The 19027-nt window shown below is 42.8% G+C and overlaps 1 protein-coding gene across 5 annotated transcripts in view; it reads left to right on the forward strand.

The window, feature by feature from the left end:
* Positions 1–15849, forward strand: part of ZNF395 (zinc finger protein 395) — a 38401-nt gene extending 22552 nt beyond the window's left edge. For all 5 annotated transcript variants that reach the window (XM_025165258.2, XM_088152151.1, XM_007425959.4 and 2 more), the window contains exons 4-10: positions 612–724; positions 7331–7557; positions 8259–8359; positions 10383–10656; positions 11558–11650; positions 12798–12901; positions 14164–15849. In XM_025165258.2, the coding sequence (XP_025021026.1) occupies positions 612–724; positions 7331–7557; positions 8259–8359; positions 10383–10656; positions 11558–11650; positions 12798–12901; positions 14164–14275 (1024 nt within the window). In that variant the 3' untranslated portion in view covers positions 14276–15849. The remainder of the gene's footprint in view (positions 1–611; positions 725–7330; positions 7558–8258; positions 8360–10382; positions 10657–11557; positions 11651–12797; positions 12902–14163) is intronic.
* Positions 15850–19027: the final 3178 nt, after the last annotated feature.

Below are 19027 nucleotides of genomic sequence, written 5' to 3' on the forward strand. Positions count from 1 at the left end.
CTTCTATATGATGCAGGTTTCCAGTGTTTCAGGCAACTGCTGCAATTTATTTTTTGCTGCAGTTGGTAGGGATAGATCTCTTCTGCCTGCACATCTAAACTGAGGTCCAGCCCCTCCCAAGTTAGAACAGGAGCCTTATAAATAAGAAATCCCAAATACTTTTCTTAATCTGCTTGTTTTTAAAACTGACAGCAGAAGCTTTTCCTACTGACTTCAAGAGATACGCCTTTATGAATAGCAGGGAAGGGGTGGGGGTTGCTTGAAAAATCACGTCAGGAGCACCTCTTAGAAATCTTCATCCTGGAGATGTAAGAGACAGGAGCGCTTTCCTGAGTCCACGTCTTGTACAGAAGAAAAGTCCTGAACTCGCTTGAATTTGTAGATGTCAATGGCTCGTTAAAAGTTGAGGTTTTGATCAAAATGCTTTACTCGTTGCATATTAATGATTAACTTGTGCCGGAGGAAGAAAGCGTTGCAAGGAAACAAATGCAAGCAGCATGAAGCACTCAAGATGGGAGTATCTGGTGAATGATGTCTCTGCTAGGATGTTTGGTATGTTGATTCTTGTGGGAGGAAGCATCTTATCCCTCCCCTTCCTTCTGTCATTGCAGGAAACCAGATGCTGCAGTGGAGATGGACGAGATGATGGCAGCAATGGTGTTAACCAGCTTATCCTGTAGCCCTGTGGTACAGAGTCCCCCTAACAGTGATGCCAGCATCTCAAGTGAGTTTGACAGCAAAGGGCCTCAGATGGCCATTTGGCATTCTGTGCCAAAGAACAGCTGTTTCAGTGCACAGCTCACACAGTGCAAGGATTAGGCCCACAGTGGCTTCGCCTTATCAGCCCAAATGGATGTTCTCCTATTGTTGCTGGCATGCAAGTTCCAGAATTCTGTCATGCTGGCAGGCAGTTCTGGATGTGCCAGTCCCAGCACATTTGGAGAATGCCAGGCTGGGGAATGATGGTTTGGAACACTGACAGTATCTGTTTTTTCCTGAACACACATACCTGAGAATTTAGGCTGTCCATAAAAGTATCTTGGTGAGCCCTTCCGTTGGAGGCAGCGATGTGGGCTTTCCAGAAAATCTGGAACTGGAAAATTAGGTTAATGTGCATAGGGCAGTTTTCAGCTTACATCAGAAAACTTTCTGATAAAAAAAAATGCCTGGTGCAAATTGGTCCGATTAGCATAAGAACATTTCCATTAATTAATGATTTGGGATATGTACTTTCCACACTGTAGCACTGATTGTAGGACAAAATTTTGCCTACGGTGGTGCTGATGTTATGGAATAGACTGCCTTTGTTTTTTTAAAAGAAATTTTAAAAGTTTATGGATTTCAGTTGTAGGTATTTTAATTCTGAAGTTTCTGTTGGTGGGCCTTTTTTGGGGTAAGCTTTATTGATACTTGTTGGTTTTTAATGGTTTAGCCACTTTGTGACTCAATTTTGGATGTTGTGTAAAAGATAAAATGGCATAAATAAGGGGAATAGAATAGCATTAAGCACCTTGGCCAAACACAAACTATTTAATTCAGCTTTCAGGGAGATCCAACTTTTCTGCTCTACTTCTTTGGTCTTTTGGGTTTCTTGGCTACCTGCCTCAAATCTGTGTTTCTTAAGAATGCATTTCTTTTTTACTTTCTTCCAGTTAAATGGCTCACATATCTCCTCCTTATGTCCTTGACAAGCTTTTGTCAAAACTTGGCAGATCCAGAATTTATTTTATTCCAGCTGTGAGGTTTAAGAATAAAGTGTCCATCATAGTAAGCCAAGTCCCCTTCTGATTCCTTCTGGGTTCTGACAGGTTTTCCTCCCCCAGCTCTTCTCTCTTTGCCATTATTTTACTAAACCCTTTGCCTGCCATTCTGGCTCTCTTATGTACTCAGCATCCCACAAATTTCTGAACCCTCGGTGTACATCTGCCTCCAAGATCTGCCTTGGCCCTATCCTGAGATAAAGCAAGTCTGTTATTCTTGTCTAGTGACTTGTTTAAGAGCTGCAGAATGGGGCATAAGCAAAGGTGATCTATAGGGTACTTTGGCAGTTCACGTTAGTTTTGATGAAGTGTGCAAGAACAAGTTTCCCCAGAGATTATCCCATAAGTTACTGAGGTCTAGCACATACGGAGAATACCTTGCTTCTGACACTTGTCACCTCCTTGATGCTCACCAGTCTCTGCTGCAAAGCACTGGTAACACACTGTATGTGCTGAAATGCTCTGCTTCCTTAGCCCCTAAGAAAATGAGGAAGGGATTTTTTTATCCTTCTCTTGCTTCCACTACAGAAAAACGCTGACTTGAAGACATGCTCTGTGAGAACAGGCTGAAGGAACTTGGGACGTTCAGTCTGAAGAAAAGAAGACTTAGGGGAGACATAATAGCTGTGTTCATATACATAAAAGGAAGCTATAGGGAAGATGGCCACAAATGCTTTTCCGTGGCCACAGAAACCTGGACCGCAAATAACATGTATTAGTTGTAGTTATCTAGATTTCATTTAAATATAAAGAAACACTTAATGGTAAAATCTGTACAACAGGAAAGTAGCCCACCTGTGAAGGTGGTCTATTCTCCATCTCTGGAGGATTTTAAGAAGATGCTGGCAGCTACCTTTTAGTTTAGTTGATTTTTGTGTACTTTGTGGTAGGTTATACTAAACCTTCTGGCTGGGGAATTCTGGGAGTTGAAGCCCATACATGTTAAAGTTGCTGAGTTTGAGAAACATTGTACTAGACGATCCTTGTGGTCCCTTTCAACTTTATGATTCTTCTATTCTCTTGAGTGGCTGTTGTCAGCTGCCACATCCCCTACCTCTTGGCTCATGTTTCTCCTAGCCAACCCTGAAGATAAGGCTTTAATCCCACTTGTAGGATATGTAGAGAAAATATACCAGAACATTGATATGTCACTATGAAAAGAGGAAGGTGTAATTCCTGTAGGTAGACTGCTATTTGCACCTAGTTGTGTAGCTTCACAAACTACCAGAAGAATGCATGTGGGTGGAGGCCAATTCATGGACTCTATTGTGTGTATGTACATGCTTGAACCTTTTTTCCATGCTTTAAACTTTTATCTCTTTTTTTTTTACCATTTCTGGACTCATGGAGGCTAGAACCTGGGAGTGGGGGCTGTAAACTCAGCATGTGATATGTCAGAGGGAGGGAGTCAATACTGATTGGCTGATGTGCTCAGATAGATTGTGGTGGTGGTCAGTGAGCTCAGCTAATTCTCTGGCTGACCCAAATTGTGAGTTGTTGAAGATGCCTTCTCCTACTTTGATTTGTTTGAATTCCCAGCCTAGCCTATAGTCCTGATACTTCCTGATGATCTTCCATCAAAATACTAATAAGAATTGGTCCTACTTAGCTTTTTGAATGCTGCCACCTATCTTGGCAGGGGTCCTCTAGAGGATAAGTTCAAATCTGGGAATGGGATTGTGAGGACAGACTGGCAGGTGGGATAAGGGTGATGCACCACCCCTCTTTCAGACCACCAGTTCTCTTTAAATACCCTTTTGCTTGCTAAGTTTGATCCAAATTCAGTGTTTTTGCTGTATCATATTTAGTTAAGCTATAATTTAAAAACTAGGAAGAAGATCATGGAGAACTTTTCTTGCAAAACAATCTATGAGAAGCCTGCATCCCTTGAGACTGACTGTTTATGGCAAGCAGTAAAACACTACCTATAATTTCTCCAGCACACCCGGCCATTGGAGAACTGCTAGAAAAACAGCTGGCTGAATTAGGAATGGTGTCTGCATTCCCCAGTGGAGGGAGGGGATCATGTAACCCAACCCCTGGACTGCCGTTTCCAGTTGGATGCTCAGACCTATTACGGGAGTAATAGGCACCAAGAGGAGCTGGTGTCTTTATATGGAGGCACTTCCCATAAGCCTGCTTGGACCCTCTGGGTGTCTGTTTAAAAATAGGAGCCTTCCAGCATGGGAAATGCAGGTGCTTCACAGTCAACCAGGGCAGCCAGACCATTGTTTGTCTGCCTGCTGGGCTGCTAGTGAAGGCATGAAAAAGGTTTCAGAAACTGAGAAGAGGGGGGAATGTCATGGGGCTTTTCCTGTCATTCCCTTCCCAATTCCAACTTTATAGATGAATATTGTGCCTGAAAATATGAGTTCACCTTTATTGAATTCAGTGGGGCTTTATCTCAGAAAATGTTTATAGGAGTCTAGTCTCAGTAGGTGGTAGAATTTTATAACCATGTTCTGTCTTGGAAGCTAAGCAGGGTTAATCCTGGTTAGTGCTTTAAAGGGAGGCTGTAGGGAACACCAGGGCGGTAGGCTAGACTGGAAAATCCAAAGATCTTGGAAGTTTTCTTTGTTCTACGGCCAAGAAAACTGTACGAGCATGTCAATAAAGTCATCAAAAGACAAGCTTTTCTACTTATAAGCCATACAGGTAGTCCTCGACTTATGACCATTCGTTATGATGGTGCTAAGCAAATGGACTTACAACCAGCCTCCAAAGTTACGGCTGTTGCAGCGCCCCCTATGGTCACATGATCAAAATGTGGGTGCTTGGCAGCCTGCCTGCAGTTATGACCGCAAGGGCACTTCAGCTTCCCCCACCCATCTATCTCCCCCCCATCTGTGCCCTTTTGGCCCCCTGCACTCTGTGGCCCTGCTGTCCTAGCTGACCTTCGCCATCTTCTTGCTCCTGCCGCTGACCAAGCATGCCTGGCCTGGCCCTTTGTGAGGCAGCTGCTGGCTGCACCAGGCTTTCTTCCCAAGGTCATGCATAGAAGTTTCTTTGTGAGAACTGGGGAAGATGGCCTCACCTGGCCAGCAGCTGCGGGAACAAGAAGACATCGAAGGTCAGCTGGGGCAGCGGAATGCAGGGTGGCAGGGGCCTTGGAGGGCAGGGTGGTGCGGCCGACTGGGCTTGGGCTTGGGTGGCTGGGGTTTCCCCGGGCGTGGCGGCTTTGTGCTGCATTGCTGGGCTGGGCTGGGGCTGGGTTTTGGGCAGCACAAGGGGGCTTCCTGGCATGCCACAGCTCTGGGGCCTTTTGCTTTTTGCAGCCCCAGAGCTGTGGGCACCTGGCCCAGCAGTGCTGCGCAAAGGGGCTTCCTGGTGCACTGTGGCTCTGGGGCTTTTTGCAGCCCCAGAGTTGTGGTGTGCCAGGAAGTCCCTTTCTGCTGTGCAAAGCCCAGCCTCAGCCCTGGTGCACTGTGGCTCTGGGGCTGCAAAAAGCTTGCAGCTCCAGAGCTGCAGCATGTCAAGAAGCCCCTGAGCCACAGCATATTCTTTCCCCAGCCTTTCTGAGCTCTCACCGCACTGCAGCAGCCCCTTCCCCAACTCATGCGTGGCATGTGCTGGCCCTCCCAGGCCTCCCCAACTCCCCCGTGGCACCCTATGCTCTTGACTCTTCCCACTTAACAACCCATGCATCTTGGGGTTACAACGGCAATAGGACTGCCCAGGATTGCCATTGCTAAGCAATGCAGTCATGCAGTGTTGTGCTTTACAACCGTATCGCTTGGTGACAGAAATTCTGGTCCCAATTGTGGTCATAAGTCGAGGACTTCCTGTAATCATATTGTATTTTTGTACAAAGAGACAATTCCAATATAGGTGCTCCATTCAGGTTGCACTAAGCAAGATTTGTGCTAGTCTACCTTTTGAACCTTAACTGTGCTTGGGTACTTCCCCATGTACAAGAACCAAGTTAGGCTTTGGAGCCATTTGTCTCCTTTTGCTTCTAGGATGGAATCTGTTTGTCTTTATGTTATAGGTAGAAATCATCAGTCTTTGTTCTGTGGTGGGAAATTCTACCATGTGATTTCTTTCCCTTGCAGCTTAAAGCATCCAGTCCTTGGTTCTTTACTTCTCTTTGATTCACACTTAGGACGTTGTTGCTTCTGGTTTGAATCCATTGTGGAAATTTATTCCTTTCTAGCTTGTTTCCCTGGCAATATTGTGAAAATGTTATTAGTAAATCTCAGGTTTAATCAGTTCTTGGAATGCCTCAGAAAAGGAGTCATAACAGCACATTGTTAATTGATGTTATCTTCTCTGTAAACTGCCCAGAGTTGCTTTTTAACGAAATGGGTGGTGACAAATTTGATATATAAATAAATAAATAAATAAGTTGACCAGCATCAATAGGATACATTTTTAAGGAAAACACTAGAAAAGGCACCATTGCATTTGATATGAAAGGGAACCTGGGGCATTTTTTGAAATAGTCATAGAATCCAAGGTTCGTATAATGTATCACATCCAAATAAAAGAGTATTATGGCACAATACGATGGCCTAGTTCACATAACATTTAAATTAATGGCTAGTGTTTAACACCTTGAACAACAAACTAACCAGCCCTGCTTTAGCCTAGTCTAGCAAGTTGTTCAAACCCAGCTGGAAGGGACCATTTCAGCAACTGAGCCCCTCTGTTCAGTGCAAAGATCTAATTTAAAGCATTTCTAGTGGACACTGTCTGCTTTCTGGAGCGTTATGTCTAAAGAAGGGGAGATCATCATCTCCCTTGGTCATCAGTTTCACTGTCAAACTGCTTTTATTATTAGGAAGTTTTTCCTAACATCCAAAAACAGCAGATTACCTATATCTTTTGTATAACCCCCCCCCCAGGTATCACATTCTATATTATAGAATAGGGCCATTGCAGATGAAATACTAACATAAAGCTATTAATAATCTGTTAGCTCCTTCCTGCTCCCCTGTTCCCAGTTACTAAATTAAGGGAAAGCATTGTACAAGCAATTTTCCAAGTTTAGGTGACTTTCTTTCATCTTCTCAAATTCCCTAGGAGCAAAAGTTACAATATGAATACTTTACATCTGTTTTAAAAACTCAAATGCTAACAGAGTAAAAAAGCAGACTGTGTGCTGAATGAAAATACGAATTTTCCTGCTGCATTGTGCTTCAGTTGGCAAGCCCTTGGGAGGGGCAAGGAATTATTGTTTATTATGCTGATTTCCTGCCTGCCTTCCATGTAACTTAAGATAGTAGGTACATTTTTCTTCCGGTTTAGGTTCGTAGCTGCTTTAATGAACTACAGGGGCTGTGATTGGCCTATAGAACTTCATGGCCAAAAGGGGGATTTAAATTTGGGGTTTCCTGTCTAGCACTTGAGCCATTAGTGAGTTGCGCAGATCATCCTCTGAGCCCTCTCTAGCCATTGAAAGAGTAATTTAATCTTGGGTGTTCCACCTCTTCTGTTCAGTACCACCTTCCTCCATCTGTGCCTCTACGTAAAAGTGATGAAAGTGCTAAGCTGAGTAGAGAATCGACTTAACTGCTCAAGAGCCCAATAAAACAGTGATTCACTTCTCCATCCTCCCATCTTATCTTCAGCATCCCAAGCAACCTGCGATGCCTGGAAAGAGAGTGGTGACATGTCGGACGGTGGGAGCAGTACCACAAGTGGGCACTGGAGCGGCATCTCCACCCCTTCTCCCCCACACTCAGAGGCCAGCCCCAAGTACTCAAACGAGGCCTTCAGTTCTCCTCGGGCTGATGATGGCTTTGAGACAGACTCGGATCCCTTCCTCTTTGAAGAGCCTGCTCCAAGGAAAAGAAAGGTGTGTGACGTGAACATAAGACAGTGAAAGAATTGTTCCATACAAGCTGCAGGTCTAAATACAGATTTCTCCCTAATCAGGTCAAGAAAGAAAAATACCTGTACAAGACTGCTGTCCCAGAATTCGTATTTTTACTATCAGGGCCCCATCGTTACTGTTCCTACCCCTTCCATAAATGCCTGTTTAATTATTTGTTAGGGCCTTCGTATCCTTGTTTTCCTTCAGGATCTCGCAGTATTGTGTATGGCCCTCTCTCTCCCAGTTTTTCACCTAAGCAACAATCCTATGGGGTAGGTGGGGCTGAGGGAGAAGTAATTGACTTAAGTGGACTTCCATGCCTGGGGTAGACCTGAACTGGGACTTCCAGGTCCTAGTCCAGTGCCTTAACCACGATACCTTCCTAATTCTCAATTTATTTGGCAACTGTTAGTTCATAATTGTTTTAACTCTGAATGCCTAATGATGGAAATGGGTTAGTTTGGATGTGAATAGGGTCTGGAGACTTGTTTTGCCTGTCACTTTGTTTTTTTTTTTAGAAAGTTGATCTAAAACCAGGCCATCCTTTAGTCTTTCTGTGAAAGATCAACTATTACCTTCAGTAGAGGGGAAAAGCAGTGCTGTCCCGAGTAGTTTAGAATCCTGAGAGATTCTGTGCAGCTTAGTTCTGGCCACTGATTGACCTAGAGTTGTATTTCTTCTAGAACTCAGTGAAAGTGATGTACAAGTGCTTGTGGCCCAGCTGTGGCAAAGTCCTTCGCTCCATTGTTGGGATTAAGAGGCACGTGAAGACCCAGCATCTGGGGTAAGTCCTTAATTTCCAACTAAGCCACATTTGTATGGTTATACTGGAAAGGATCACTGGTAGACATAATTGTATTTCAGAGCTGTAGCTGGGGGACCTTGATGCCAAATCTGGACTTTTGGTGGGCTTCTTCCACTGATGGTCCTCCTGAACCGTTGCTAGAGGGTGAAGTTAGACCCAAAGGAAGGCTCAGGACTTAAGGTGGATGTTGGTGTGCTGCAGATGGATGGTCCCTTGTATCTGCTGACCATATACAAGGAGAAGGCTGGGATCCCCATTTTTATTCCAGTTCTGGTCACTCCATGGATTTATTGCTGTTTGTCAGTCACCCCCGCTGACATCATACTCCACCTTTCCTTTATGAGGCTGCAAAAGTGATACGATGGGTGATTTACTGGGCCAGGTTCAGGCTCACTGTATCTGGAAAGGCACAGCTCAGGGATAGTTACTCATTTGGGGTTGGGCACATTTGGAATTTTGAAAGCATGGAGCAATCCTTACAAAATGCCTGCTGTGGTGTGTGCAGCTAGTCACGAAGCACTCAGTTACCACAGGGCAGATGGGTGCAGGGGCTTCATGGTATCCTGTAGCTCCCCAGAATGTGTGTGAGAATGATTCATTCTTTTCATTAATGTGGGGCTGTTGGACACAGTTCTAAACAAAGCATGATGCTGTTATTCATTCACCCGTCACGAGCATCTGTGAGATTTTAAAATTCCATTCAGTTTTAAGGTATAGTGATTTAGGATGCCAGCTTCTCAGTTCAGTTAAAATCGAAGTAAAAAAAAATTAAAATTAAGTTAAACCTAAAACTGAGTTAAAATTTAACTCAACTGAGTTGAAATTGAAAATTTTAGGAAAGAAAAAGGTAGGGATGCAACTTGGGAGATTCCATGGGGGTTTCTTGCAAGCATATTACCTGCCCTTGAGATACGTGATCCCTCATATGTTCATCAGCCTGTGAATCATCTTCTCTGATGTGATGGGGATTATATTTAATGGGTATTCCTGGAAGAGCATAATCAACTGTTCTTGTTCTGGTGGGGAGTCATTTAGTTCAAATTGGGCTCTTTTTTTTATGTGTGTGAGCTGGAGAATGTGATTTAGTCTGGATTTGAGTGTTGCCGACTATTTCTCTGGCTTAAAACCTGGCTTTGAATGCAGTCCTGGTTGCCTGGCCTGCAGCAACAAAATCACGTTAATTGTTTGCTGTGTGGTTGAGGGGCCCTCTGGTGGGGAGAATTGATTATATCTTTCCCATTCTTTTAATACCTTCCTTTGCTTTCATTGATCTTTAGTTCCATTTCGTTTTGGTTCTCCAATTCAGTGTTCCCTTGTTGACTTGTTCTTTCAGCAGCTAAATTATTTTAGTAGTCCATAATACCAGAGCAACTCAGATGTTAAATTCTTAGGGAGATAGATGGGAGTTCTGCAGTCCACGGGGAAGGTCAGTATTTACCTGATAACTGTTCTGCTCCAAAAGTCTTTGCACCAAAAAGGGGAGGAAATGTACCTGAAAAATTACTCTGTCTTGTTGCAACTGTTGGAGCAGACAGGTTCAGTCCTGCATTCTTCCTTTTGCTAGTCTATGGTCAGAAATGTTACCCTGAAAGAAAGTAAACATATACTGTAATTCCATAAAATAGTTCTTGGTTCTGCTGACAAGCATCAGAAATGTTACCCTGAAAGAAAGTAAACATATACTGTAATTCCATAAAATAGTTCTTGGTTCTGCTGACAAGCATAGAGGAATGTCAGAACCATCAGAATTCACCAGAAAATGTGTCCCCATCTCAGTGGACAAAGGAGGATTGGCAGAGCTGATGGAGAAATGCTAGAGATGGTATTAACTTGTCTACTATGTGGTTGTAAGAAGAAAACTACCAAAATAAAATGTTCCTTTGCTTTTACATTTAGGGGAAAAAATCCAGGTTCTTACATCTCTGATAACAAAACATTGGAAAATGTTAATTGGGAGTTATTTTGTTAATTCCATTTCTCCTTTTTTCTTCAATGCCTGCAGAGATGGGGCCAACTCTGACCAGAGAAAACGGGAAGAGGATTTCTACTACACTGAGATGCAAGTGAAGGAGGAGGAGGCACCTCCGGAATCTTCTGCGCCCGCTCCCAACCCCACTGCAGGGTCCTCTCCCATTGTCATCCAGCAGGCTCCCTCTCAGCCAGAGGCTCTTGTTCTGGATCAGGCAACCCCCTTGGAGCCTCATCTGCCCAACAGTGCTCTCAGCCAGTCTGCCCCCAGTTCTTTCTGGCACATCCAGGCTGACCATGCCTACCAGGTAAGCGGAGTGCCCACTTGCACTCCAGTGTTTGGAATCTCTGCATACTTCCAGAGGGTGCTTGGAGTTTTTCTGTAGCTTCTGTGGAATTGTTCACCTTAATAAATAAAATAGCCCCTCAGTTATGATTGGTAGTTAAGTGGTAGGATTACAGTTCTGAGAGTAGTGGTAGCAAGGTGGATGGTTCGAGTTTCAAATAATAAGATAAATGCGACTACCTTTCTAAGCATTCCTATTCTTTCTCTGTTTGCTTATACTTTTGGGGCAATGGGTTAGAGAGAGAAAGAATAATGCAAAGTTAATGTGTTCGTCCTATAAAGAACAGTAAAGGAATTGGGTATGATTAGCCTAAAGAAGAGGAGGCTAAGGGAAGACATGATAGCAGTTTTTCAATACTTGAAGGGCTATCATGGGGAAGAGGGTGTGGATTTATTTTACCACGTGCCTGAGGGCAGAACAAGAACCAGTGGAAACTCTACAGTGTTTCTCAACCGTAGCAACTTGAAGTGGGTGGACTTTGACTCCCAGAATCCCCTAGCCAGCATGTTGGCTAGGGGATTCTGGGAGTCGAAGTCCACTCACCTTCAAGTTGCCAAGGTTGAGAAACACTGCTCTACAGAGAGAGATCCAGACTTAAAATAAGGAGTTTCCTGCCCTTATTAAGCAGTGGAACAGCCTGCCTCCTGGAGTTATGGGTGCTCCATCACTGAAGGTTTTTAAACAAAGGTTGGATAGTCATTTGTCTGGGATGGTCTGATGCTTCCTGTCTTGGGCAGGACTGGAAGACCTTCAAAGTCCCCTCCAGCCCTAGGATTCTAAGTGTGAGAAAATTCATGGTGGAACACAGAGTAGACATGAAAATCCCCTTCTTTCCTTAAGGCAGAATTTTTTCTCCACTCAGGCTCTCCCATCTATTCAGATTCCTGTATCCCCACACATATTCACCAGCATCAGCTGGGCTGCTGCAACCTCGACCATCCCCACCCTCTCACCGGTGAGTCTGACATTTTTATTATACCTAAAGAGAGAATCTGAATTAGTTCAGAGGGTTGTTTCAGGAATATATTACACATACTTGATGGGTGGCATGTTTTGAGAAAGCTGTGGTTTTTAAGATCCCATTATGCATGATTATCTTACGAAATTTGCTGCCACAAATTAAAAATAGATTTTCTTTTCTCTGTATGAGCAAACGGAAGAGTTCAACTGCCTGTCAACCTGACAGAGAAATGCCCCCCTCCCTCCCTCCCTCCCAAAATAAGCCGTTTGTAAGTTAAACTTTTCCAGAACATCGAATCCAAATTGCTGGACAGGAAGTTTTTAGCTTTCGAAACTAAGAACTTTGGTTTGAGTTGAACTGAGAGAGAAAAAAAGAAGTCAAGCAGATGGCATGCATTTATCAGTTAAGAGTATGATGCAGCATTTGTGAAACAGTGTGATTGGGTGGGTCAGTTGAAAGTGGTTCAGGAGGGGAGAAAGGAGACCTAATCAAATTGCTGTTGAGTTATAGCAGCCTCTTCCAACCTGAGGACTTCAGTTCCCAAAATTTCTGAATCCTACAATTCTGGATGGTGCCGAGTTGGGGAAAGCATATGGGAGAAGGGGTCCTTCCAATAAAATACCACCTGTTGTTTCTTCTCTACATGCCTACCCTTTGCACTGTAAAGACACATTTCAAAGTGAGAATAAGGAAAAAGGAAATCTTTTTTTCACTCTCCAAATTGGATGCTTCCTTATATATCTGTGAAAAACTCACATTTGTGGCTGGCTTTGTTGGAGAAGGCCTTTTAGGGGGATTGTGGCCAGTAGAAGAGAAAATGAGAGTTAAAGGGAATATCTGCATTGAGAAGCAGTGTACCTCAAAATAATAGCAGCGTGTGTTGTTCCCAGAAGTATTGTCTTAGAAAAAGGAATGTTGAGCTAGAAGGAATTTCTCTGATCCAGCAGGGCACCAGTTATCTGGACACTTGATATTTTAAAGAAGAAAATGCTTTTGAAGTATTTAAATAAAATGTACTTTTAAAAACTTTAAAACTTTCACCTGATTAGAAAAGCCTTTCAAAGCCTTTTAACACACCCACCCATAATAGTGTAAGGCACAATAATAAAACCCAAACAAATCAAAAGGTTTTTGCTTGCAGGTTCGAAGCCGGTCCTTGAGTTTCAGTGAACAGCCACCCCCACCTCCAGTGCTGAAATCCCACCTGATTGTTGCATCCCCCCCAAGAGCACCCAGTGGCACTAGGTAAGAACTGGGGAAGACAGACTGAGTTATTTCAGGCAGGGCTGGGAAACCACATATGTCAGATATGCTCAGAAAAAAAAGTGTGGGATGGCTCTTTAGATGTTTTGAAGATGTGCTGTTGGCTTAGGTAGGGCTCAGAGGAAGACCTTTCTGCTTGAAATCTTGGATATCTACTGCCAACAGAAGTAAACAAGCTTGGGCTACGGTTCTTTGGATCAGTGGCCTGATTGAGCATAAGACAGATTTATGTGTTCTGTCATTTGCATCTGAGGCAAAATGTCTAGATTCACACATGACAGTAAACAGTAAACAACAGCATAATGCCTAGATACTATGTGTGAATCCAGCATTGTGCTTCATCAGCCCTAATTACAATAGAGATGGGCAGGCTGCAGCCTGCATTATCTGGCCTTCAAAACACCTTTAGATTGTGCTGCTGAAATTTGGTGGCAAAATGGCTTTGATTTCTAGTTTTTTAAATAAATAGATAAAACTAAATGATTGATTTTCAGTAGCACAATCTATTTTTTTACTTTTTAAAGGAAAAATAAGAATGGAAAATGATAGATAATGTGTGATTGTGGCAATTGTGGCTTATCTGAACTGTCATTATGTGAGCCATAGCTTAGTACAGGTAGTCTTCACTTACCAGCTGAAATTGGGATCAGCAACTCCATCACTAAGCAGTGCAGTTGTAAAGTGAAATGTCACGTGACCATGCTAACTTACAATGTCAGTTCCAGCCACAGGCGTGAAACAACTCACCCGTGGTGGTTAAGTGCAGTGTCATGTGACCGTGACTTGTGACTTCCTGCTGGCTTCCACATTGACTTTGCTTGTTGGAAGCTGGCTGTGAAGGTCACAAATGGTGATCACATGACCATGGGACACTGCAACCATTGTAAATGCACACCGGTTGCTAAACGCCTGAATCACAATCACATGACTGTGGGTACACTGCGGTGGCCACAACTTCAAGGACTGGTCATAAATCTCCATTTTTAGCACCGTCATAACTTTGAATGGTCACTGAATGAATGGTTGGTAAGCAAGGACTACCTGTATATAGGCTCCATTGCAAGCTCTGGTGGGATAACAAAAGCCCTTTTGTGGATGGGACAGAACAGTAGCTGTCAAGATTTGAGGGTAGAAAGCCCTGGGTTCAGCCCCAGGGTTTGTATTTGAAAGGATATTAGATGAGAGAGACTTAGGCCTCAGTCGCTACATATATTCATTGGTTTTCTGTCTGTTGTTTTCTCTAGAAAAGTCCGTGGCGAAGCCAAGAAGTGCCGCAAAGTTTATGGCATCGAGCACCGAGACCAGTGGTGCACAGCCTGCCGATGGAAAAAAGCATGCCAGAGATTTTTGGACTGAGAAGGATGTGTCTACATTCACACCGCTTTCTGGTGGGAAGTCTCAGAGAGCTCTCTCTTGCAGTTACCCAAGAGCAAATAGCCAGATCTCTGTATTTTTGCCACATCCAGGGCTCCATGGCCTTGGAAGCAATTCCTGGTGCTTTGGCAGAAATCTTGCGAGCCACGTGTTTATCCCAAGCTGTGTATAGTCTACATCTGCCAGGTTTTCTAACGTTCAGTGTTTTGTGGGGAAGCTTTTTCTACACGTCTTTTCTTTTTTAAACCGACAAATAACACAGAGCCTCCCTTTTTATCTGTAAATAAGGGGGACAAAGGCAAAAAAAAAAGCTGATTGCTTGATATATCTTACAGACTTGTTTCTAGGTGGGTCCAGGGACCAAAGAACTTTGATCTGTTCCCCAGTATGAGGGAGAGGTTGGCTGTGTGGTTGGATTGATGACTGCAATATGGAGCAGAGGAGCAACTGTTTCACCTCCCCTGAAGTCACTTAACCATTTAGAGAGTGCAAAATGAGGACAGGAAGGGAACTACTATTAGTGGATGAGGACAGTTGCTCTGCTAATGGACACTCTGTTTCTCTGGTAGTCCTCGGGGATGCCCGCACAGGAGTTAGCCATTTGCATCCTTAAATGAGCGCTGCTTTTCGTTTCATTTTGTTGTGTTGCTGTTGGGAAACAATCATTGCTTTAAATTGCAAGGCGATTTTTCCCCCCTCAGATTCCAAATACCATGAAGTGGAAGGAACATAAAAATATTTTTCTGGCTTTTCTTAGCAGTTGTAAAGCCAAAAACAAATGTATTCTGTGAGCGTCTTCTCTGAATAGAACTATTGATTGGTATAACTGGTGGCTTAAGATGCCTGTTATCTTGACATCCGCAATGCAACTTTCATTACCTGATACCATAGGAACATCACAGTCTTCCCACTGCCACTCTACATACTACGTGGCAGTAAACTGGAGTTTGCCACAACATGCTTTCAAGCAAGGATCTGTGTCAGTCTTGGCTCTCCAACAGTGGGAATGTTCTCTGGAGTATGAACTGGACCTGTGCATATTACATTTTTAGTGGTACAGCTGGGATTTTTTTCTTATAACTTTGTATTCCTCTGTCCTAGTAATTGGCTCCCCAAATCAGGCTTAGCTTCCAGAGGAGAATTACATGTTTAATATTTAATTAATTGAGTTTCCTATGAATGGTCATGCAGTTGGCCAGTTTCATTTGTTTTCTAATTGTCATAGGAGCAAACAGATAATGAGCAATATAGCATAGCATAAAAGCCATGATCGTGTTCTTCCTTCCTCTTCAGGGTCAGCCCACCTGTCCAGCAGTCTAAGTCTTTGAACATCAGTGAAGCAGCATTCCAAGATTTGCATGTCAGAAGCCCGAGCTGTTTTCCAGGGCATGCTGGTCCATGTTCAGTTTCTTGGAATGCCAACTTATTTTACCCTGCTGCCCCATTCATTGTTTCCACCCCTTCTTTCTGGCCACCGAGTGAGCTTAGATCCAGAATCTGTTGTCCCCAGTCTGTCAGCATGTAATTAGAAGCTAGAATGGAGGCCTCTTGCAAACTGGGAGTGACATAGAGATAGATCTCTGTATTGGAAATAGTAGTTGAAGAGGCCAACATTGTTGGGATTTGATGTGTTCAATTTTCAAAAATACTTGAGCCATCAGGAAGAAAAAAAAAAAGCAGTTGAGTATTTTCCAAATTGGGGGATGAGGGAGGATTGAAATAATAACTAATAATCCCATCATTATAAACTTGTATTTACTACATCACCTATTGGCCTCAAAAACCTGGAAAATTGTGATAACTACCCCCCACTCCTGATTTCTGCCTCTAATTATTCTTGTTATAACTGTGTTTGGGTTAAAGTGCAGTGAGAGACAGTGGAATTGAAAATGCTTGCTTGCGCTCTCAACATACTTCTCATACTTCATGTTGGCTGTATCATCTACACAGGGGACTGTGTAAATCCAAAGTATGTTAGCCAAGCAGAAAATACAATTCCTTGGATTTACTGTGATTTGCTGTCCAGTTTAGCATGTACACGTTAGGATTCACATAGACAGATCCCCATGCAAATATTATCGTGTGTGTGTGTGTGTGTGTGTGTGTATCTGGTGGCATGAAGTTGGGCCAGGCAGAGTCTCACTGGGATGGGGGAATACAGTCCCCTATACCAAGTGTCTGATGGATGTTGCAATGGGTGGTAATTAGCCATATGACATCAACAGAATAGGCAGGGCTGAACTTTTGAGGCAATGGGCACTTTAAGGAGTGTTATGGGCGCCTTGGCATCTGTTGGCGTAAGCCATTCATTTCTCTTCTTAAATCTCCCAAATAAATTAAAATGGATCTGAACTTTTCAGCCCTGCTTACTCAGGAAGGTGGGGGCTCTCAGGGCTGCAAATGATGTGCTAGAGGGTGGTGTGTGGAAGTTTACATTCAAAGTTGGCAAACTCAAAAATGCATTGTCATACAGTTGTAGGTGCAGTGCTGCTTCGGTGGAGAGCCTTACTAAAGTTGATGGTTGGCTTTACCACAGAAGTCATTGTTACTGCTACTAATGAGTCTTCAGTTTGGTTCATGGGGAAATCTGTTCCTCCATTTCTGAAGCCATGTGGTTTGGCTTGTCATTTTGCAGATGTAAAATGGCAACACCAATAGCTGCACCATCTGCATGGTGCAGAGTGTAATGATAATGGAAATGGAAAATGAGATATATCAGTAGGTATTTACATTGCTTTGAAGTTGGTCCTCTGCCTCCTTCCCCCGAAGCGTTTTGATAATCATGAGCCATAAACTAAAGAGATGAATCTTTCTCTGTAAAATAGCAACTGAACTATATGTCCTGGAGAATTATAATTTCTTTATATAAAAATGTGAGCCCTTTTTTCTTTCTTTGAGGGTACTTTAAGGGATGGGTGGAAGAGTTTGAAAAAGAATTATGTATATTTTTGGTGCTTGTTGATTTCTTTTTTTTTTTGTAATCTTGTGCATAATATTCACAGTATGTCAGATTTTATTTTTCTAGCCTGGACATCTGATAGATGCTTAACTGATCTTGTAATTAGTTACAAATTAATTTGTACAAATTACAAATTAAGTTTTTGGAAATTAAAATTGAACTCAGATTTATATAGTGCAAATTCTAAATAGGAATTGGGAATATTGAAGTTCAGATGAGAGGTATTACAACTGAAGCTTCAGGTTTATAATAAAATGTGGGGTTTTTACTTAAATGCAGAGTTTTGGATCACAATAGTCTGATTTCAGTGACAAATGTGGGACTTAAAAAATGAGGAGGTTGGCTTTGGAAATCATGCTCCATACCAAAATGCTAATGGAAATTTGGAGAAAAAAGTCCTAGATGAAATACTAGTTTTAGCTTCAGCATAAACTTCAAAGCTTTTCTCCTTATCCTAGATATTCAGTGATTACATTTATTTCCCTCACTTCTATAGCTCTGTTTTAGTGAGCTCTTGGGAGACACTGAAACAGGTTGACCTGGATACCCTCCCTTCTATAAAAGCAGGGATCGCTGAACAGAAGCAAACCTTTGGTCCTCAGAGACAAACCTGGCCCTTTAAAAAGTACAACTTGACCTCATCAAGGACAACCCATAACCAAGAGATGAGTTTATCAGGATTAGTGGTTATGGCAGCAAAATGTTTGGCTTGTTCGCATTGCAGAATGAAGGAGGTCTACCAGTCTGTTTCCTATTATGTCCAAGTCAACAGAACTAGTTGTTGTGGACTATCTTGGTTCAGTTGTCTGTGTGATGGTCACTGCCAAGCAAAGTGGCCAGTTGCCATTATGGAGTGATGATTTAGCAAGTAGGTGAATGGCCTGACTCACCCAGAGAAGATGGATACTTCTTTTCAGAGGTCTATGCTTGATGCTGCTCAGACTAGATTATTGATACCTTTGGCTCAGAATTCCTTGCTCTCACCAATCGGCCAGATTTTCTCTCTTTTTTGGCATCTGTTCTTCTTCCCAAGGAAGCATTTTAGTGGTTCTTTCTGTCCCTGAAGCCAGGCAGAGAAGGGAATCTCTGGACTCCAGTCTGCAACTATCCATGATTGGTTCCTTGTTTAGAGGCAGTCTTTTTCTAAAATAGAAGTGCACCATTTGTGGCTTCCAAGCTAGAGCCATTAATGTTTGGAGGTTTGGGGCACTGCAATTGCTTTATCTTTTTTTGGACTAAGCTATAAAACAGATAAAACATTTGGGAGGCCTGACAGAGTTGATTCGTGTAAATCCTCTTATTAAAAAGAGAAAATTAATATTATTAAAAATATGGGTCTTTGAAATTGCTCACTCGAGTGATATCACTGCATTGCCCTGATCTTCTGTGGCTGTCAGAGGCTCAAAATAATTTTTTAAAAGGGGATTTTGGCTGCTTTTTCTGCAGCTGCCTTCCTTCAAGCTGGTTTTACTAATTCTCCAGGTGGCCTATCTTATAGACCAAAGTGATAAGATGCAGAGCCAGTCTTATGCAGGTTGGTGCTCCTCCAAATAATTCTCAGTGGGAACCTGTGAATTTTAAAGCCATTTCTTCTCAAATTCCAAGACAAGGAAGGTTCAAATTTGACATTGAAAATTGAGTGTTGAGGACTAGCCCTGATTAAAATTCGGTCTCCCCAAATCAACATAAATGTTTGAAAATGTCAACATATTTAACAGCTCCTGGTGTGGGTGGATCCTTATCAGAGTAAAATTTTATCAGAGTAAAATTGTTTT

Source organism: Python bivittatus, unplaced genomic scaffold (assembly GCF_059951505.1).
Source record: "Python bivittatus isolate LINGU-HERP-01145 unplaced genomic scaffold, Pbiv_v1 ctg000690_np1212, whole genome shotgun sequence".
In the NCBI taxonomy this organism is placed as follows: Eukaryota; Metazoa; Chordata; class Lepidosauria; order Squamata; family Pythonidae; genus Python; species Python bivittatus.